Raw genomic sequence first — 22,799 nt, 5'->3', positions numbered from 1 at the left:
TTCATTGGTAATTTCTTATTTCCAGGTTGAAGGTTTCTGTCTTCAACTTCTAGCCATTGGATTTTGTTATGCCTTTGCTAAATTAAAGACCCCTATACTGTTAGATATCTTCTCTCTACATAGATGCTTATAGACCACTTCTGTTGTAAGATTGATCTCCTCAAGTTTCTTGTTGAAAGGTGTGTTTTACAGACCACAAATCATTCTGTAGTTCTTTTCTGAACCCTATCCAATTTTTCAACATTCTTTTCAAAGTGTGGACACTAGATCTAGACATAGGATTCAAAACAAGTAGTCTAAATGACTGGAAACCTTTTGGCAGATGATGGGTCTGGAAAATCAGGAAAGGGAAGGAGCATCTCTTCAGCCAGTGATGGCCACAGAATGTGATAGGAAATGACAGAGTTCAACCCCACTCCTCTCATTTAATTTCCCAATCGTTGTAATCTTTACTGTGCTAGATTCCATGCATTTACCCCACACCCATTTGTTCTCTGGCAGATGTATTCCTTTCATTGCCAAGTTACATCCCCTTGCTTCCTTTCCTACCTGCTTCCCATCACGTATAGTAGCCCTTTAGTGCTAGAATACAGGTATTGCTTTCACCTTCTTATTCATTACTCAGTGTTGCCACAAAATTCTAATGATGTACAGCTGTATGGTGTGCAGCATATTGACAAACATGAAGACCTAGGTGACCATGGATTTATTATAGTATGTTAGATAAGTAATACATGTTAGTTAGTGCCAAGGGCTGCCTTTAGCAATGAGAGGTACAATGCCTATAAACAGTAGTAAATACAATATGTACAGTATATATGGGATGTCATGTGCCAGTTAACCTTCAGTTTTGTGTTTTTATTTAGGTTTTTTGTCTTACAAAGATTTCAATTTCTTTTGCCATTTTCAAATAAGCTGTCAGTTTTGTTACTACTTTAAGTAGCCTTTCATAAGGAAAACAGTGGAACTTCTTCAAAAATAAATTTTTAGAACATATTGTAACCAGCACATCCCACATATATCTAATATTGCCTTTTAAAAGTGTCAGCCTTGGTTAATACTTGACGACTCTTATTTCACAAGTTGCTGTTTTGATCATTCTCTTAACAAGTTTTCTTTTTAGATTGCTAATATTAATATTCTGCTTGTTCTCAGTCTTAAACCTAAAAGTTAATTTTAAAAAATGTGTTTTGTAGCCATGCTGGATATACTTACTGTGGGTCATGTGCAGCCCATGCTTACAAACAAGTGGATCCAACTGTAACGTAAGTAGCACTAAAATATCTCCATTTATATATATAGTGTGTATATAAAATGTGTATGTATATATATATTTATATGCAAATTTTTTTACAATGGAAAATGTTCTTTAACAGCATAGATTAAGCTGATTGCAGCTCTTCTGATTCAGTTCTGAAATGTTGACTTTTCCGTTGTGATTGATAGTATATTTTATAAAAAATTGTCATATTTCCTGGCTAAACTCTGCCAACTGGAAAGGTATCAAAAACATATTTTCATTACTTTATGTCTTAGACTTAGCATACTCCCTAACCTTTATTTTTCCCTCCTATAACCACAATGCATAGTTTAAAAATAAAAATATCAAATATTTAGTGTAATCCTGTTGGAGATGAAAATTTGTATTAGATTTTTTTCTGAACATTTGGGGAGAGGAAACTTATTTAAACTTGAAACTTATTGGGTCTTGCCTCTTAAATTGAATGTACTCATTCTGTCTGTATTTTGTAGTAATAACATTAATTTGATATTTATTGTTTGTTGTTTATGATACCTCTCAGTTTCAAAGAGAGTCTGAGCTGTTTCTTTGGTTACAGTTACTTTTTTAAAGAGCATGAAAGTAAGATCTTAATCCTGCAATAAACTCTGTTGGCTCAAGGGTCTACCCCTATAGAGCTCATTGTGGGATTAGCTATGTGTAGCAAGATTCTGTTAGCTCCAAATGGGCCCGATTCAATGGCGTGCTTTGATTATTACCTTTCTCTTACATATTTCACATGTAGTCCTACTGATTTCAGTGGAAGTGTTTGTGAAGTAAGGTGCTATTCTATATGAGTAAAAATGGCAGAATTTGGCACAATATTTTTAAAGCACTGTGACTGTCTCTCCCGGTTTTATTAAAGTGTAACTCCGTTGAAACTGGACTTGACATAAAACTGGAGTAATTCAGTGGTAGCTTTTTGTGTGAACTTGTTCCAGCTCCCTTTCATAGTCAGTTGACGCACTCTCACTGGCCTCACTGGAAGTTAGACCAAGCCCTTTATGGTCATAGATTTTTAGGATCATTACAGTCTTCTAGTCCAGCAGTGCTCAAACCGTGAGTCGGGACCCCATTTTAATGGGGTCACCAGGGCTGGCGTTAGACTTACTGGGGGCTGAGCCCCTCTGCCCACTGCCTGGGGCTGAAGTCAAAGCCTGAGGGCTTCAGCCCTGGGCGGCGGGGCTCAGGTTACAGGCTTTCTTCCCCTCCCCCACAGCCTTGGGATGAAGCCCTTGGGCTTTAACTTTGACCCACTGGCCCGGGGCAGTGGGGCTTTGGCCCTCCCCATTCCTGAGGTCATGTAGTAATTTTTGTTGTCAGAAGGGGGTCATGGTGCAATGAAGTTTGAGAACCCCTGTTCTAGTCTGATCTCCTGCATACCACAGGACATAGAATTTCACCCAGTAAATCCTGAATCAAGTCCATAACTTCTGGTTGAGATAGAAAATATCCTTTAGGAAGACATCCAGTCTGAAGTTCTCCGGGGTTCTAGAAGTATAATTACACAAAAAAACTACATTAAAAGAATATTAAAAGGTGCAAAGTCAAGAACTCAGAAGGTAGAAGACGCCATAATTAAGGTTGCCTGTACAACACAATTAGTGATCACCTCTGAAAGTTTGGTTAAGTGGCATTGAACCTCTGTGGCAGAGGCAGGAATAGAATCCAGTTCTCCAGGGCAGCATTTGGCTGCCTTAACAATGAGGCAGTCCTTTCTCTTCCTGCAATCCTTGGCCTCATTCATGACACACCTTCCAAAGCTGGCAGCTCTTTCACAGAGCCACAAGCACGGGCGTGTAACTGGCATGGTTCACAAACTCCCCTGCCCCTTTTGTGGCAAGAGGGAGACCCTGGTACGCATAGTGTCAGGTTGCAGCCCCTCTTCTAGCTCCTCCAGAATCTCTTATTGAGATGTACTTCTCCCCTCACCTCCTGATTTTGGCACACCCCATCTGTGACCCCACTAGGTCATGAGACCTACTTGTCAACCTCCTCCTGGTGCTGGCCAAGATGACCATCTATCATGTGAGGAAGAGGAAGCTGGCTGGGTGAGGGGGTGCTCTGCAACTGTGGGCCTACTTTTGTTTCCTTGTCCAATCACACCTCCAGGCAGAGTTCCTTTGGGTGGCATCCACTCATTCTGGAGATGTCTTTGAAGAGTGATGGGTGCTGTCGGGCATTTTCTGCTCAGTGTCCCCTTCTGGTTCCCTGATTTTTACCCTATGACCTTCACTTACCTCTCTGTTTTTTCATTTGTTGCCCCCCGTATTGAGTTGTGGCCCAGGTCCACTGATCCCTCCCCCCTGGCTAAGGACCTAGGTCTGCCATTTTCCCCAGACCTACAATAGGTACACACCTTCCAACTCCTGCAACAAATGATGCAGGAGTCCTACAGACAACAGCTTCTTTCACTATAGAACCGTGACTCATCCCCAAAAGAGGTCCAGCTTGTGCACAGAATGAGGTCCTGTGGAAAAAATGGTATATGATCACTGAAGTCAGTGGGAGTTACTAATTGTTTCAAACGTACTTGTTCTGAAAATGCACAGGCCCAAAACTGGTCTGCAGTTGCCTGCTGAACCACAGGTCCAGTTACTCTAGTTTAAAAAATTAAAATCTGCATGTATTTTGCTAGTTGCAGCATATTTCAGAACTTCCTGACATGTATTAATAATCAATTCTCATTTAAAGTATCTTCAGTTTTTGATTCAAACATGCATTTTGAAGCTAAATAGTGATACTTTAAGATAATTAGTGTTAGAAATAATAAACCAGTTTCTTTTTTGTTTCCTCAGTGGTTTATCAGAAAAAAAGCAAACCATGTCCAAAAGTAGTAAAGTTATTCTGATTCTTTCTGAAATATTTTGAGCAAAATGAGAACAATTTTTTTAAAGGAAAACAATTGATAACACTATACAGGTATGTTTTCTGCATTGACATTTCTAGAACAAGTTCCACTTCCCAGATTTAATGGCATTGCATTACTGGATTTTTTTCTACGTCACTTATTGTTTACCACATAGCTTGTTTAAAACTTTCAGGAGCACCTCATTCTGCCTCAGTTGAGGAACTGTATTTTCTGGATAGATTTCAAAGTGGATTGATGCAGCACTTCAGCATTTTTTTCCTTTGCTTTGCTCCACCACTGCTTGCACAAAAAACAAAGCAAAACAAAACTGGTGGTATCTAACTGCTGAAGCACTATCATAGATTTCCCATGCAAAGGCAAGACTGCTTCTGAAAATTTCTCTGGCAGGAAAGACTGACCTTTAATCAGGACCAGAGACCTGGTGAAATGACTACCTGTTGCCCACAACAAGACAAAGCCTGCCGTGCCAGTAGTATGATAATGACATGCAGGTCTATGTAGCTTTTTCATGTAACTGACTCACAGATAACAGAGTGCTTGAAGGAGACTAGAGCATTGGAGAAGAAAAGCAGCTGGCTTAAATTGTGTGTAATAATGTGAATCAGAAAAGGCTTTGAGTAATTGATAATAAACATACCATCCAACCCTCAGCTACTTAAGATGGTGTGCAGCATGGGAGTTGTGTTGGACTCATTACTAATCCCGGAGAATCAAATATCATCTATCAGTAAAGGCCTGCACTATGCTAGAGATATTTTCTAACCAGCTCAGTTAAACTAGTTTTCATCATCTAAAGGAGGCTTTAAAACTGGCTTGTGCTGTAGGTCAGACGCTGTTTTAGGTCGTTTAAGGTGGCCTTAACCCATTTTTACTGAATCAGCTTCAAGATCACCTCTCAGACACTCAGCACTTTGCAGCATCAGACCATAAGGGACCAAGAATTGAATCATGCTCTTGCCCCTGGCAAAGTAGAGCACTACCATTAGCCACCAGTCTAACCCCCCAAAATTAGTTCAGTTTATCATTTTCTTTTTCAACTTTTTTTTTTTTTTTCTAACACAGGGTTTTGTAGGAGTACAGTTGTTCTGATTTTGGTTTTTGTATTAATTATCCTAGCCGGAAAATTTTCATTCTTGGGCCTTCCCATCATGTGCCCCTTTCCCGATGTGCACTTTCCAGTGTGGAGATATATAGAACACCTCTGTATGATCTTCGAATTGATCAAAAGAGTATGTATATAGTAAGCTTGCATTTTTCAGATTTCTGTATTTTTTAAATTGTTCATATTACTGCAACACCTAGGAGCCCTAGGTTTTGGGTGTTTGGGGTGGGGCGGGTATTTAGAAGAATAAGTCCGTAAATTACCAGTGCAAGATAATACATGTAACCTCATAAACAGGTAGAGAACTGTTTTTGTCACATTCAGCAGTTTATATTTTGTGAAGTGGCCGATGGCTAAGGTGCTATATTAATAAACATACACATCCAGCAGCAGCTCATTTGATCACCTTTTCCTCTCAAATATAGAATCATATGGTTAGTGGAAATCTAAAAAACACAAATATTATGTGGATGAGTACACGTTTTAGTATTTTTTTGTACAAATTTAAATCTTTTATACCATAATGACTGTAGAAAGCATCTCGAAGATGCTAAAGATGTCAGTCCTTTACACAATGCATTCTTAACTGTAAGATACAAACTTAATTAAAAATGTTGCAACTTGGGTTAAATGCAAGTTACACTTCAATTAGAAAACTACAATGGAGAATGTTCTGTGATCATAGGCCCCAGAGGCAGGGAGTATTATTTTATTGTGCTACTTCTAACAAGATACACTGTAATGTAATTTTTGGTAAAGCATTTTAATATATTTTTAAATCTTTTCAGTTTATGGAGACTTGTGGAAGACTGGAATGTTTGAGCGTATGTCTCTGCAGACAGATGAAGATGAACACAGTATTGAAATGCATTTGCCTTATACTGCTAAAGCCATGGAAAGGTACTATGGCTAAACGCTTATTTTGCAACACCTATAATTATACATTTGAACTGCATGTGTGTTCCAGTAGGAAGAAGTGATCCTCTTTTGGTGGGAGAATGATAATTTTTTAACATAAAAATTTAAGAATATAAATTAGAGACTTGAGATTTCTTGGTAGGAAGGAAACTGGGAGCAGGGCAAGCAGTTGAGCAATCAAATCTGACCATCCTGTAGAAAGTAGTTAGTATTGTATATTGACTTGTGAATAGGGTTAATTTTGGGGAAAACTTCCTGACAGTGAAATCTACTAGTCTGTAAATTGTTTTTCTACTTATTGTAAGGCCAGAAGTGAATTTTTATTTGCAAAGTTAGGTAAAATTAAATCTCCCATGCGGAGATATATATGTAAAAGACTTGACAAAATACTAATACTGTAAATGTACAATAGAGAACAGTCCTGCCCTGAAATATGTAAGAGATGACTTAATAAGTCTTCCATATCTCTAAATGTTATCATTCTGTGATTGTTTCACTAAACCATTTGCCCAGTTTAAAAAAAAAGTTTGAATAGTGTTATATGTTTTCTGTTGAGCTTCCGAAGTTTGTATATACTTTTGGCAACTTAAAAATTAGTGTCCAGTTGATAGCTACCTTTTTTTTTTTTTTTTTTTTTTTTTTTTTTTTTTTTTTTTTTTTTTTTACTTACACAGGTGATCCCTATGATTACTATAACTAAAAGAGAGTAAGGAAAACCCCACAGGGTCCAGGGGCTGTCCCATGGGGTCTGGGGCTGGCATCAGGGCCGCCGGCCAGCCCCACAGGGTCCAGGGTCCCTGCAACCCGGCCCCCACCCAGAACTCCACTCCTGGTCCCCTTCTGTGGAGGGGTCTCTGGGCAGGGGGCGCTGAGCATAGGGGTCGGTGCGGAGGGGCGCTGTGGTTCTCAACCTGTGGCCCAGGTAACAAATAGATTGAGAACCACTGGTGTAGAAGGTCAGCACATAACTACGCATCACTTATGTCCTATCTTGTGGCTTAAGTACAATTTCAGTGGTGTGTATCCGTTGTGCTGCTCCTCTACATAGGGGACTTTCCGTCTTTGATTTTGTCCATAGTCACTTTTTTGCTGTTTCCTCTATAGAGTTGGTTTCTTCTGTTGGTTTTGTGGCTTTCTCACACTGCAACTAAGGAGAGAAAAAAGATTTTTGAAAATAAGAAAATGTTGCAAAATGGCAAGCCATTGTCAGGTGTCTTGGGGAAGGTGTAGTATCTAAAGCTATTTTTAATTGTGTTTTTTAATTAACTACATTTCAGGTTAATAGTGTCCTTTTAAGGGGCAGATTTATAATTTCAGTGATCATACCTTGACAAAGAACTCTATTCTTAAAATTAATATTTTAAATATGAAATTTTTTCTTTTGCTTATAAGCCATAAGGATGAGTTTACCATTGTTCCAGTATTGGTTGGAGCACTGAGTGAGTCAAAAGAACAGGAATTTGGAAAACTCTTCAGTAAATACCTAGCAGATCCTAGTAATCTCTTTGTGGTTTCTTCTGACTTCTGCCATTGGGGTAAGTTGCCGGTTTTCTTTGTATTATAGCAATGTGGTAGCTACATTGTAGCTATATTTGAGCAGGCCCTTTCATTAAACATTCTTTGATGCTTAGAACTTTATGGTAAATTTATCCTTTGAACGTAAATGTTTTTCTGCCTTCTGTAAGGCCAAAAGTGAATTTTTATTTGGAAAATTAGGTTAAATTAAATTTGGCAGCCTTTGAGTCATCAGTGGGATGGGAGAGGGAGGTAGTGAAGGTATGTGTTAAATGCCTCTCTGCACTATTACAGCCTGGTAACAGTGATTGTAGTTCTTTGCTCTTATGTTGTTGTTCTATGGATTTAAAAGAAATTTAAAAAATTAGTTTTCATAAAAACTGATTTATGAAACATGCCAACATCCCTATGGTGGAAGTAACTATACCTATTTGCAGATGGGTAAACTGAGGCACAGCACTTGTGTGAATTGCCTAGAATCATACATTAGGTATTGGTGGCAGAGTGAGAATCCAGGAGTTCTGACTTCCATTTTGTTGTATTAACCAATAACACTTTGTTTATATACCTTTCTAATGTGTGGTTATGGCTGATAAAGGGACTGTTTCAAAAAGGCACCCACCCCTTCTTACTGGTTCTGGTGTGCAGGCAGGAGAGAACATCATGATTTAGTTGGGGATTGGTCCTGCTTTGAGCAGGGGGTTGGACTAGATGACCTCCTGAGGTCCCTTCCAATCCTGATATTCTATGACTTTCAGATCCCAGATTGATTTTGCAGGGCTGTCAGTGAGAAAAACCATCTGTTTACTTGTAAACAGAGCAAATTTGATATGAAGTCATTGGTAGGCAATTAACATGGGACCACACAAGGCCATTTTTACATGGTCATTTTTCAAAGTATAACTGCACTTTAAGTGGTATAGTTTTAGTTTTTGTGTTTCTGGTGAGGTTCTGTGGTGGTGTTTGGAATGACTTCAATGGAACAGAAAGATATAATGGAAAATACCATTCCTTAATGAATATCAAAGGTATCGCTTCCAGTTTTTGATTTACAATTGATATTATGCTAGATTGGCTACTAGAGGTGTGGGTTCAGCTGTACTTCGCTTTTCATCATAATTGAAATTATTTTTTGGGGGGGTGTTCTAGCTACTAATTTGTCTTTTTATTTTGTCCATGATTTTTGTTTCAAGGTCAAAGGTTCCGTTACAGTTACTATGATGAATCCCAAGGAGAGATTTATAGATCCATTGAGCACCTAGATAAAATGGTAAGATTTCCGATTTGGGTCAGTTAATTGTCTAATAAGTTTGTCCTTCACATGACTTTGAATGCTTCTAGAATCTCTAATTAAATATTCAAGATTTGATATATAGTTGATTGTATGCTTTTTCTCTCTCACTTGTCATACAGAGGGTTTTTTACTACTGTACTCTAGTCAGCGTGTAGGCAGCTGGTATCATACACTTTACTGAGTGTGCACAATGTATAGTGGATGTAATTATGTAAATATTCCTTTTTAGGAAAAATGCTTGCCTGACTGCTTGAAATTCCCTTAGTGTAATTTTTCTGTTTAAATGCAGATATAGCTATATTTAGGGGAAGCAATAAACCTTATGACTTAGAACATAAAGTCTTGCTAGCTTACATTTGTAATAGTGCTAGTTTCATTATACAGGGATCATACCTTAGTTGTTGCTGGTAGTTTCAATAGATTTGATGCAGCTATTTTTGGGAAAAGGTAGGGGGTCACACTGGCCAAGGAAACTAGAGCCATTTGTGTTCCAATGGGACTGTCACCCACATCCTCTCCTCCTTCTGTAAAACATGGAAGCAAAAAAGCACCTGCCTAGGTCTACAGCTGCGTTTCTGTACAGGTTTAAGTGTGGACCTCCTGTCACTGTAGTTAATCCACCTCCGCAAGAGGTGGTAGCTAGGTCAACAGAATTATTGCATTGCTCTAGTGCTGTGTATTTAGGGGCTTAGGTCTGCTTAATTACGTTATTCAGGGGTGTGGATTTTTCACACCCCTGAGCAATGTAGTGGGGCCCACCTAACTTTTTTGTGCAGACCTGGCTTAAGAATCCAGCCTATATTTGGGTCTGGATTTAGATGTGCTCCATACACAAAAGTCAGATAGCTTCTGATCTCTCTTCCAGGAGAGCCTGGGTGATCCCAAAAACAATTTCCCAAAAGCAGTAAGACCTTCTAGGTTTTTCTAAGGTACTAAAGTTACCAGTCAGTCAGTATCCATTTTGAAGGAACCTGGAGGAACGATAGAAGCCTTTTGTGTCAGTTATTCATGGTTGTCTCAGATCCATATGTCCTGATCATTTTCTGGGGGAAGCCACAGAATTTACTATAGAAAAATTACTTCAGCTGCCTCTCTTTAAGAAATGCACTTACATTCAACATTATCATGAAGATACATTGCAGGAAATCCAATACTTCTTTGCAGAGAATGTCACTGAGTCCATGTGTAATGGGGCGAGACTCACCCCTGCGGCGCCTCCTGCTGGCTTTCTGGGAATTAGTTCTTTTTACCAGCTCCGGAGCGCCCTCTGCCGGTGTCTTGCCGTCGCTGGCCCCCATGTCCCTCCCAGACACCGGTTCCCCTTTTTTCCTGGGGTGCTGCCCTTCCAGGCAATACCCCACAAATCTGGATCTCCCCTCCCTGGGGAACCCCCCACCCTCTATCCCCACCTTGCCTCATCCTATGGGCTACTGCCAGTCACCATCTAGCCCCTTTTCACGGTGCCAACTCCAGTCTATATTAGCCATTTATCATAGGCAAGGGGGGTTTGGACTTGCTGCCTCTACCTACCCTTGGGCTGCCCTGTTGCAACCCCAGTACCCTGTCTTAGGCTGTCTGCCAGGACTGCAGCCTGGGGCTTTTCCAGTCTGGAGCCTCCCAGCTCCTCTGGCCTTCCCCAGCCCTGCTTCACCTCAGGTACCCTGGTACACTCCCCAGGAGCCAGACCTTTCTCCCTCCACAGCTAGAGGAGACTCTTTCTGAGCATCTAGCTCACAACCCTTTTATAAGGGCCAGCTGTGGTCTGTTTGGGGCGTGGTCCCAGCTGTGCCCAATCAGCTTGGGAGCTACCTGCCCCCAGCCACAGCCCTCTCCTGGGTTGATTTAAGCCCCTCCGCCAGGAGCGGGTGACTACCCCACTACACCATGTTAACTGTGTCAAGGAGGAAAGGGTATTTATTCCAGGTTCTTCTTTGTCCCAAAAATACATGAGGATTTAGGCCTGTTCTGAATCTCAGAGATCTAAATTATTATCTAGTGGGGAAAAAATGGCCTTTGGAAACCCGGAAGATTCTTCTAGAGCAAAGGTTCTCAATATGTGGTCTGTGAAGCACTGGCGTGCTGTGGAAGATGCATGGTCACGTAGGCTGGCTTCTAACCTTATTTATGGCTGTTGTGTGGTGTTAAAAGACAGAGAATATACTCTAAATACTTTCCTGTTATTACATTCTTTGAGTTGTGTCCCTATGGGTGCTTCACTTCAGGCAATCAGAGATTTTGGTAGCAGTGCCCGTTGGGTCTGTGCATCTCCCTGCACATCCTTGTGCCCCATACCAACTATATATAGGGCTACTGTAGGCAGACCGCTCTGTTTCTTCTCAAGTGCCTCGGCCTGAGATGGAGCATGTAGCATGACCATTTCTACATTCAAAATTTAGCTTTAGAATCTTCTAATTTTTAGTTTAGTGTAGTTATTTACTTCTCCTTTAATTCATCTGTATGCTTTTACTTATTTTTTTTGTGCTCGAGGCTTGTTTTATACTTCTTTTCGCTTTAATGGAAGAGTTCCTTTTGGGGTTCATCCCCTTTGCCTCTAGGGTATGCCAGGATCTCTGGGATTTAAGCACTGCCTCACCCGTCAGGAGTCTATCCAAGTCAGTGATGCACATTCCCAGTGTATTCACTGTTTGGGGAGGGCACACATCCCTGAAATGTGTATTATCTGGAGGATTTTCTTGCCATGCTGTATTAGGAGGAGAACATCACAAGACAGACATTTACATTGTTTTATTTAACTAAAACAACAATGTTATGTATTCTGGATTTTTTTCTTCAACAGCAAACATACAATATTTTAACAAAACAAGCCTATGAATTTTTGAATTTAGTTAAACATTCAAGTTTTTTAAAATCAGATTTGTTTTTGTTAAAATTGTTTTTAACTAAAATAGTTAAATGAGATATTGAAAAAAACCCACAAAAATTAAATTGACTATGCCATCCAGGTCAACATGAGAAATTTAAAATATTGCTTCTGCAGCTAACTCAGTCGTCTTCACCTTCATTTTCCTGTTTGTCCATAATCTGGAAAAGAAAAACAAGCTTTCCAGCTTGTTCAGGTCCCAAACAATTTCTCAGTTTGGAATGAATTAGTCCAAAGGAAGAAAATATTATTTCTACACCGGCAGAAGAAGCTACTGCTGTTAAAAATGAGATTATCACTTCAGCAGACTCTGAATCCAAGTGCTTAAGTGACTTCCACCAGTTCACTGGTGTGACTTTCTTTAAAACATCAACAGCAAACATATATTTCTTGAATGGTTCATCCTTAGCTCTGAAGTTTATTATAGTTGGCATTATGGAGGGATGATTGCTGGGTGTCCATGTCATAGCCAACTCCTCTTCTTCAACAGTTAAGATTTGACCCTGGTACCGAGTATTGAGAATATTTGCAAGAATATATTGGAGATAGTGCTTGTCCCATTTGTTTTTTTAATGCTTGTAATTTAACTCAGTCATTGCATATTTCTCTTTTTAAGATCTCACTCAGTTCCTTCCAAATTTAAACAGCTTCAGCAATAAAACAGCTATTTCCCTGCATTTTGTTCAAGGCTACAGAAATAGGCTTCAGAGTACACAGCATGTGTTCAACCTTTCTCTTAAGCCCAATATTGAGAACATTGGCTGTGACAGTGCCATCTATTTTTTCACTATATTGTTCACAGACTGTCATCAGCTTAGGCCGGTTCTTGATATAGTGCTCAAAACAGTCCACTACTGAATTCCATCGCATGTCTTATGGGAAAGTTAGCTTGGTTCCTTCCCCTTTTTTCAGAGCAGCTGCTGCAGAGTGGTTGTTACAGAAGTATTTTGCAATTTCAACAGCATTAGCCTTTATTTCTGGAGCACTGAAGTCTTTGGCTAGGAGGTGCATCAAATGAGCATTGTTATTAGCTTGGGACTCTCTTCACTCTCTTCTAAATAATTTCTTCTCATCTTGGATACATTTGCAGAATAGTCTGTTGCCAAGCTGCGTACTAGACATTTGATTTTTTTTTCAGTTTGTTGTAGCTTTTTCTGCTACTACTTGTAAGTATTCTGCTATGTGTGCATTTCCTGATGTAGCAATTGTTTCTGTAAGGAAGACATTTCCTTCTTCTGTTGTCACACAAGCACATACAACAGGATCATTGTGGACATTGCTCCACTCATCAAGACTCAGGTTAACAATTTCACCCTCTAGACCTTTTGCACACTGCTCCGTTTCTCTTTCATACACTTTATCCAGCAATTTGCCTGCGACATCTGCTCTGTTGGGTGGACTGTATCCTGGTCTTAATGACTGAACCATGTTCATAAAGTGTGGGTTCTCAATCATACGGAAAGGAGAGTTTGTTGCATAAACAAACTGGGCAATTTTTTTCATCAATTACCTCTTTTTGTAATCTGCTGCTTCTTATCACAAACTGATCTATGGATGTTTCTGGATGATGGAGATTTTTTTTTTCTTTTTGCTACAGGTGATATACTGTGGCTACGTGACATATATGATGTGACTGAAACACTATCATTGGCAGATAACTCTGAAACTATAGAAAATGATGGTGATCTTGAAGGTGGATAGTCTTCAGAATCCTGTATGTTGAGGATGGATTTTCCTAAACAAAATAAGTCAATGCAGTTATTTAATTATTATTACCATACTGCTCATTTAGTATTGCTCATTGCATTCACTGACACTTAGTACTACTTTAAAGGTGAAATTGTAAAAGGAAGATCTGCCTATTTCAGCTATTTATTTTTTATCACAACTGCATCTAAAATGATAGTACCATACAGTAACAATATATATATATTTTTTGCTCAAACATGAGAATTCAAGAAAAGTCCAGAAGGAAGACAGGCAGTCCTTAAAAAAAAGTATGAAATAAAAAGGTTTACCAACCTGAAGATCCTGCATGTTCAGACATGTTCCTTTCATCATCTTCAACACAGCTTCCTCCTGAAAAGTAACACCTCTCATGATGTTGTTTCATTCAGGCAAGCAGGCCTTGCATTTCTTTGATGCACTGTTTGCATTTTACATGCATGCCTGTCTTACCCACAGGTAGAGGAACTTAAAATATTTCCAAACTGGGTCTCTTTTACGGCCTGCTGCCATTATAGGTTTTCCTTTCTAGTGAGAGAATGGTAGACCTCAAATCAATGAAGGCTACACTCAGAAAGACCTCAAGACTTCTGGTATATGCTGCTCAAACAGTTTCACTTTTCTTTCAACTGCCTGTCCCTCTCTTCTCACATTTATTTCCAGATTTCTTCTCCTTGTCCAGATCTATTCCGCCCCCAAAATCTTCTATTCATTGAACTTTTTGAAACTTTGCACTTTTAGAGAGAGGTAAGGGATCAACTCTGTGTACACAATTTTGCAGAGCAACAGTAGGGTTGAGGTCTGTTATTTTTCACCTTTATTTATTTATTTATTTATTTATTTTAAAACATTTTTTGCTGTTAACAAGCATGTTACCTTGGAGAGAGACATCCACAGTTTGAGAACTGCAAAACTAAGCATCTCTGATGGTATCTTCTACACTGAGCACTGAGTCTCACTGGGTAGATAGAAAGATTAACCTAAATAATCTATCCAGAAGCCCCTGGATCCCCATAAGATTGGGTCCCTAATCCATGAACTATTGGAACTCATTTACAAAACTTCTCTTAAACATTACTTGAATATATTGTCTCATACTATAGAATTAGAATTTATAATCCCTATTCCATGATGAGATATCTTTGAGCTATAATGTATCTTAATTAAAACTATCTTTAGATAGGTATTTTCCTCAAAAAGCATTTTATCAAAAAAATTCGATTTAAATTAAAAAATCCGATTTTTTTTAATTTAAAAAAAAAAACCCATTGATTTTTATCCACCCTGCTAGCAGGTAACTAGATTATATCATTTACATTGCAGTTTTACCAGCCTGTTATTCATAATTTGAGGTTTGGATTGCTATGATTTAAGCAGAGCCATAGATATATACATTTTGCCATAATCTACTGATGTAAAAGTGGGGGAGCATTTGTTTAGAAAAAAAATGAAAAGTAATTTGTTCTGCTCATGGCTAGAAAAAGCTACCTGGCAAAATCAGGGCCAGATTGTTCACCTCAGTTGATCTGGTGTAAATCTGATAACTCCATTTAAATCAGTGGGGGAATGCCCATGTAATAGCGATCAGAATCTGGCTTCACTTGAAGCTTAGTTTAAGTATTATTTGCTTGGGCTATTAGCATTTTATTTAAACTGTTTAATCAAGAATTGGCATTCTTTTAAAATATTTCTCTTCCTTTAGTTGTATCCCTATCTCAGTAACATTGTAACAGTGAGAAAAGGGCAATCAAAAGGAGATTTATTGCATTGAAACGTGTTGATGATTTTCCATAATATTGCTAATATCTGCTAGAGAAGACTTAATATCCCATCACCTTTTATTTTTTCACTTATAAGATTCAGGTTACAAATCCATCAGTTCATATCGTTACTAGGACCAAAGTTTCCAAGAGCAGCCACTGATTGTGGGTGCATTTGAGGTTTGCTTTTCAGAGGTACTATGTATCTTCAGCTCCCATTAACTTTTGTTTAAGTTGTGGATGCCCAGCACTTCTGAAAATCATCTGAAATTGGGCACAAAAAAATTGAGACACCCAGAGTCATTGCTGGTTTTTGAAAATTCTGATCTGGATATGTTATAGGCTGAGAAAAGTGAGCAAACTTGAAAAATGATTGTTGGACCTGAAAAAATAATTAGATTATTTGCATAAACTGTTAACTGTTTGGACATTTCTACTTCTATGTGTAATCTACTCTTGTCATACTTTTCTTAGAAACAAAGTAGATATTAGGAAAATGACAATAAATATAATTGAATACAATATTATAGTTCAGTTCATTATAGTATGAATACAATATTCAATATAGTTCAATACAATTCATTATAGTATGAAATACTATATATAAAATAAGAGCCTCATCTCGCAAACTCTTTCTTTATGTGAGTAGCCCCATTGATTACTAAACCAGAAGTTAAAAATGAATTTTGTTATGTTAGATATTCCCCATCTCATTACCCCTGGGCACTGCAGATGTTATTTAATGTGTGTTTGGTAAACCAATATATACTACATATATGGTGGTACTGTGGTATCCACATGATAAATTGCAGAGCTGTGTGATACTCTTTTCTCTAATTCATGTCCAGATGGACTCCTTTAACACCTGCAGATTTCTAAACAGCTTAATGCAACTGCCATTTAGAATGAACAAAAACACAAAATACCAGGTGACAGCAGTATTTCCTTATTCAGTCAAACTGTGGGACTTTTCCCCTGTATGTTACACTTGCCTGAGAACCAAGATTGGCAGTACTCATTTTGAAATCAAGGATTCAAAAAATAATCCCAGTGCAATTTTTAAAATTCTATAAACCATTGCTAAAATAGACGTTTCGCTAAAACATGGAGAATGCATGATGGTGTATCATGGAATGCAGGTTTTATTTGTATTCGTTTTTGGACGATTAGCTCAACTCTAAATGTTCCATGGTCATAACTTTTGTATCAAAATCAGCTTATTTGACGCTGATAAATACAGTGACCATTTAGTGAGGACAGCTGCTAAATTGTCAGATAGAGTTCAATATATTTCAGTGGCTGTGACATGAATCTTGTACCTCACTGTAGTTTCTGTATTACATTAATGAAATAATTTTTTTTTAATCTACAGAATGTGTTCTGCTGTTCATAATTAAGGCTATGATTTAGTCATGGGTATTTTTAGTAAAAGTCATGGACTGTCACAGGTAATAAACAGAAATTCACGGCCCATGACCTGTCCATGACTTGTACTATGTACCCCTGACTAAATCTTAGTGGGGTGGGGGCAGTGGCACTTACTGCCAGGGGCCACTGAGCAGCAGCTGCTCCTGGGGCCACCCACTCACCGCTGCCCCCAGGACTTCTGCTCAGGTGGTCCCTGGGGCTAGCTGCACCTGCTGCTGCTCAGGCGGTCCCTGGGGACAGCTGCCTGGGGCCACCCCAGCAGCAGCTGGTGCGGTTGCCCCGGGGCCATTCCAGCAGTGCCGGTGCAGCTGGCTGCAGGGTCACCCGAGCGGCTGGCTGCGGAGCCGCTGCAGAATTCATGGAGGTCGTGGAAAGTCACGGAATCCCTGACAGACATGGTGTCCTATTCATAATCACAGTTGCAGTTGGCTAATCTCATTACATTTTGGGTATGCAATTAAGCTGATTCTACTTTACATAGCTGTACAATAATTAAAATTTACAAGAAAACTGGACAGCTCAGGAGATTATCTTGTCTTTCAAATTGTTGTCTACCAGTTCATGTCCTTCCTAGGTCATTAGTGAACGAAAGTTTATTACACCATTGAATAGTTTTATGTGAAACAAGCTGGTCACAATCCAGTTAGTGGACAAGTATTCACATCACAGTCGGTACCCTAGCTGACTGTTAGCAGGAAAGGAAATAACTGTATGAGTTGGGATGCTAAGGGCCAGAGCATGCCTTCCTGAAAATCACTTGGAAAGCAAGAAAATTGCAGCATTTCTGGAAGAATTGGGCCATTCTTTGTTTTGAGGGAAGATGTAAGTGGCATTGTCATCTCCCCAACTCTGCAGCAGACCCTTCACCATGTTTAGGGCTTTGTTGTTGTGGGGGATGGGTGGACTTGACTGGGTTTGAGAGGATGGCCGCTCTTGGGGTGATGATTTCTCCTCTTTGCATATAACTTCTCCTAAAACTAAAAATAAAAAAAAGCCCCTCAGGAGAATTTCCCCATGAATATTGCACGCATGCTCTCTCTCCCTTGCCCCCCATCCCCCATGAACTTATTTCCACTCCCATGTACTGTCCTGTTCTGAACTCCAGGGGGAATTTCCTTGACCCATCAGTAGCTGGACCTCATTAACCCATTGGCAACTTTAAGGACTAAGCATTTCTCAGATAGGAGAATGTGGGACAGGACCTAGCACGGTTTTGCAAGAGGCAGCTGGGGAATAGCTGAGAAAGGTAGAAGCTGTAAGGTAGATTTGTTGTAAGCTATTTTACATTTATTTGACAAGGAAAGAGCAGCCTTTGCCTGGAACACTGGTGGGATTCTATTGGTGCCTGTATAAACATAATGTTAGGATATGTGATTAGGTTTTATTTTCACACGTGGATTTTAGCCTGCCTAGTATTTGGTGCTACTACTCTTCAGAAGCCCATAGGAGTAAAACTCCTCAGGGAGTAGTGTTGCCAGGGGAACAGGCAGAGGCAGTAGTGGGAAGGCAATAGACCTTTATGTGGCTGTCTCAAGATTTGAAGAATAGTCCCATGAATGTCAGATCAGTCACGGCTTTGGAAGGTCATACTCCCGTCCCTTCTTTTTATAAGGGATGGGAGCAAGGCAAACCCACAATTAGAAAATCCTGTTCATATACTGAGATTCCCATGATTCAGAATTGAGGTTTTTTTCTTCTCAAACACATCATGAAGTTGTGATGTCCATTAATTAAAAGGCTCATACATTTTAACGAGGTAGGAAGTAATCATTGCTATTGACTCTTTTTCAGGGTATGAGCATTATAGAGCAGCTAGATCCTGTATCTTTTAGCAATTACTTGAAGAAATACCATAATACAATATGTGGAAGACATCCCATTGGGGTATTATTAAATGTAAGTACCACTGTTTGTGAAAATGTTGACTTATTGCAAATTTGTTTAAATTTCTCTCACCAATAAATTGCTAGAGGGCCTATTACCTCTGAGACTGGAAGTCTGAATCCAGTTTGTTTTCCCAAGTTTTCAAACTCTGTAATTTTCTAGGCTGATACCCAGGCAAACTTATCTTTTACTAGGGCTGGGATCTTCAGAAGTGCCTAAGGGAGATAAACATCCAGTTCCATTGAATTTCAATGTGAAATGGGCCACCTAACTCTCTCCTTTGAAATTCCCATACCTCATGAAATGTACCCATTTCAATTCCTGAATCAATAGTTGTAGCACATATATTTTAAAGAAACTATGTTTGTCAATATATTATTTATCTGGTGATTGTGAACATATTGTCGCTTCTGACAATATTTCAAAGGGGAGTTGCACACAGCATTACTGAACTAGCTTCTAAATTAATAGCCATTATGAGCCAGATTCTATGTTATAGTCTGGCTACTGTGTACTCCGCTGGTGATACAAAGCAGCTGTAAACTTGGCTTAATTAGCTGATCACAGTGGGTTTGTGGCTGCTTCACAGCATTGCTGGATTGATGCAAACCATCTAGACAGTACTGGTGAGTATAGCCCTGTATTTTTAAATGTAATTTAAAACACAAATGGGAGGGACATTATTCTTTTTTTATTTTAACCAGGGAGGGTGTTATTCATTGGGAGGTTGATCTCTGTGGAGAACACATTGGGGAATCTCTGCAGGAGGGGGCCTGTGAAAAGATCTCTATTTGAAGTGTCTATACTGGGAAGAGTATTTTAAAAAAAAGTTAAATGTTGTAGCTCTGACCATGTTACCAAAATCACAGGAGGTCTTTGTGTTAAAAATAATGCTACAATTTAGCAATAAATCTAGAACCCTAAATTTTGTTCTCTCTTGCTTTGCATTTTCCTTCTCTTAATGGTCCAACTGCCTCAAAGACTACAAGCACCAGTATTCCGTTTGCCTCTTGTAAAAATGTCCTACTGCACAAAAGATTAGGTCAGGGAGGGGTCTCTCTGCATGAATAATAGGGAGTCACATAGATGGGGTCTCTCCAAAGGTGTCCAGGGAGTATTTTGGGGTTTTGAGGAAAGGAAGGAGCTGCAGGAATGCATTAAGTCCAATTGAAGGAGGGGAGTGGGGACTAAAGTAGCAGAGCCTGCTGAATAACTTGTCCTTAACATGTTTGTTTTTTTCTTTTTTTGTTTCCATGTAGGCTATAACAGAGCTCCAGAAGAATGGAATGAATATGAGCTTTTCATTTTTGAATTATGCCCAGTCAAGCCAGTGTCGAAACTGGCAAGACAGCTCAGTAAGTTATGCTGCTGGAGCACTAATGGTCCACTGAACCTCCGAACACTCAGGGATGCCACCTGCACACATACTATGTACGGGGTCCCAGCCTAGCCCTTACAAAGATACGGTTCCTGGTCTTCGGGTATACTGAAACCTCAAACTAATAGAACTCTCTTCTTTTCTAGTAGGTGTAGTCCTTCCTTAGTTTCAACTCATTTAAAAATGCTTTCTTGTTAAGACAATAGAAGGAAGGCTCGTGTCAAAACGTTGTGATTTAAAAAAAAAAGATGATGTCTGTAAAGGCATGGTGGTAGACAGTCCTTTCAAATATAACATGTAAAGCATTTACCAATTCCTAAATTTGCACTCTTTGCAGACCTGTGCACATGTACTCAGCTTTCAGAATAGTTTTGCCAGTTGTAAACAGAAAAAAGGGTGGAAGCTTTTTAATGAAAAAAAAGCATTTATAAATGATCCTGTATTAGAATATAATAAAACTCCAGTATAGTCCATTACTAGCCGTGTTGTACAACAGATATCTTCTATTTTAGTTGCTAATAAAGGGCTACACAAACCAAAATAGTCTGATTTAAACTTATTGCTTTGTGTTCTGTATGTGAACTGCTTCTCATTAACATCATTCTCCTCCAGATTCTCATGCCTGATGAGAAACTCAACCATTCTGTAAAATACTTTAGAATGTATTTTATATTCCACATTTATGTCATGACTTCTTCATTTACAGAATTTTTTTACCTCAAAGCTGAAGTATGAGTTCAGCTTTTCAAATTAATTTTTTAAATCTTTTTTATATTTTAGTGTTTGCATTTATTTCACAGAACTACATATACAAATTATCTTTTGGTATGTGATACAAATCTGTGTCAAAATAATGATTTCAGTGACATTTTAAATGTCAAAACTTGATTATTCAATTATAATGGCTACAGTACTTTAATTGCAATAAGAAAAATTGAAAACAGAAGTCTGCCAATTAGGTAATTCTGAAAACATATTAAGCATTCATAGGTCATATGTGCCAGACAGTGCTATGTTCATGCAACTATTCCTTAAGAATTTGATTGAAAAAAGAAATTCCTCATATTTGAATGCTTAAATAAGAAATCATCTTAAAAAAATTCTGTTTCTTCCAACCTCTTGAAACATCACTACATCTTATGGGTTTCTTGAGCACTTATCCAACCAAAATAATGGTAATTGTTTGTTCAATTAATACCATTTTTGGACGTCTTCATTTTGTTTATTAAGTAGAGCAAATTGCAATGGCAGTAGTTACTGTTTAAGTAAATGGAGTTAACATTCCCTGACATTTAGTCTACTGTCAGGCGACCTTTGTATGTCTCATACTTGTCGCTTTTTTGGGTGGGAGAGAACATCTTTGTATGTAGACGCTACTTGCAGAAATAATTCCGCATCTAATTTTCCCTTAATTGGATGGTCACCACTTCAGTGATATCAGGTGAATGCTCCATTTATAAAATGAACTACTTTGCAGATATTTTTATGCCATCATAAGCATCAATCTTCACTCTTTGCATGGCTTCTCTATATTAGTTGCCTTGCTGCTCTGACTTGTTCCTGGAAACTCTCAGCAGCAGATAGAAAATAATCTTTCAGGCTTTATCAAAGAAAATCTCACAAATATGTGCAAATAAATCTGAATTTGTATACTCTTCTATAAAGTTTCAAAGGTTTCTGATGACTGTGCCTTATATAGCAAAAATAATTTGATCATTGAAATTAGCATTATTTTGCTTCTCTTCCACATTTTAGTGAATTCAAGGATTATTTAGAACTTGAATTTCTGTTGGTCATAATGCCAAATACTTATGTCATTTCTGAAACATGCAAGTATTTGGAATGATTAAATATTTTTACCCTAAGGTAAATGTAGTAATAGCCTTTAAATACAAATATTTTTAAGTTGCTTCATAGTTCTGTAAGAAGATACTTTTGTTTTTTTGTTTTTTTTTAAAGGAAAGTTCCAAGGAAATCTATAGCCATTTTGCTCAGCACAATGTTCTGAAATATCTCATGGTGAAAGCACTTATCACCACATGTAAACTATGTAATGTATTTCCAAATAAAGTTTCTAATTAAAATTGGAATTTCTGAGCCTACTAATCACGCTGATAATTTTGCTGAAAAAACCCTAAACTGGCCTCCCGTACTGTCACAATCATAGACCCTTAATCAGAAGTACTTGTGGTAGAACCGCCTGTTTTGTGAGAACAGGACACCTCTAGTGTCAGATATACATGTACTTTTTTTTTAATAAGGTTGCCTTGATTTTGGCTTAATTTGGAGAATTTCTAGGTGCCTGAATTTAAATATGTCAAAAAGGGAAAGGAATTAAGAGGCCAAATATAAGAATCTTAAAAGGACCTTCACTGAAGACCAGAACAACATTGTTCCAGCTTCACTTAGGACCTATTACATGCTCTTCTAATTCAAATAAGGGTAACATACTCTTTGGGACAAATGCTAATTGCCTTACTTAGATGAGCAGACTCATTCACCTCAGTGGGACTGCTTTAGAAAGGCGAGAAGGATTTGACCCCTCTTTTATAGCATTAAATATCATTAAAGAAGGGAATTCTTGCAATCAGTTTGTGTTACATAATTGTGTACACACACACACACACACGAAAATGTTATTGATTACAAAAACAGAATTACCTTTCTGTTTTTCTGTTTGAGTACAGGTTACTAGTTTCTTTTAAAAATAACATCACTGCAGTATGCTTATTCCTGGATCTCATGCTTCTAGCTTGAAACAGG

At 38.5% G+C, this 22,799-nt stretch overlaps 1 protein-coding gene and 1 long non-coding RNA gene across 2 annotated transcripts in view; one reads left to right on the top strand and one right to left on the bottom strand.

The window, feature by feature from the left end:
- Nucleotides 1-22,126, top strand: part of MEMO1 (mediator of cell motility 1) — a 52,887-nt gene extending 30,761 nt beyond the window's left edge. Inside the window, exons 3-9 of the mRNA XM_038396263.2 lie at nucleotides 1,197-1,265; nucleotides 5,268-5,380; nucleotides 6,042-6,153; nucleotides 7,564-7,706; nucleotides 8,880-8,956; nucleotides 18,566-18,670; nucleotides 19,918-22,126. Of these exons, the coding sequence (XP_038252191.1) occupies nucleotides 1,197-1,265; nucleotides 5,268-5,380; nucleotides 6,042-6,153; nucleotides 7,564-7,706; nucleotides 8,880-8,956; nucleotides 18,566-18,670; nucleotides 19,918-20,049 (751 nt within the window). The 3' untranslated portion in view covers nucleotides 20,050-22,126. The remainder of the gene's footprint in view (nucleotides 1-1,196; nucleotides 1,266-5,267; nucleotides 5,381-6,041; nucleotides 6,154-7,563; nucleotides 7,707-8,879; nucleotides 8,957-18,565; nucleotides 18,671-19,917) is intronic.
- Nucleotides 6,856-10,682, bottom strand: LOC119853321. Its single transcript, XR_005292020.2, has 3 exons — nucleotides 10,093-10,682; nucleotides 9,374-9,504; nucleotides 6,856-7,318 (listed from the first exon to the last, which is right to left on the bottom strand). It is a non-coding gene; the product is annotated as an uncharacterized LOC119853321 (long non-coding RNA).
- Nucleotides 22,127-22,799: the final 673 nt, after the last annotated feature.

The sequence above is a fragment of the Dermochelys coriacea genome, chromosome 3, assembly GCF_009764565.3.
Source record: "Dermochelys coriacea isolate rDerCor1 chromosome 3, rDerCor1.pri.v4, whole genome shotgun sequence".
Lineage (NCBI taxonomy): Eukaryota > Metazoa > Chordata > Testudines > Dermochelyidae > Dermochelys > Dermochelys coriacea.
Note: the sequence above shows the minus strand (reverse complement) of the source record. Positions and strands in the feature narration are given on the sequence as shown.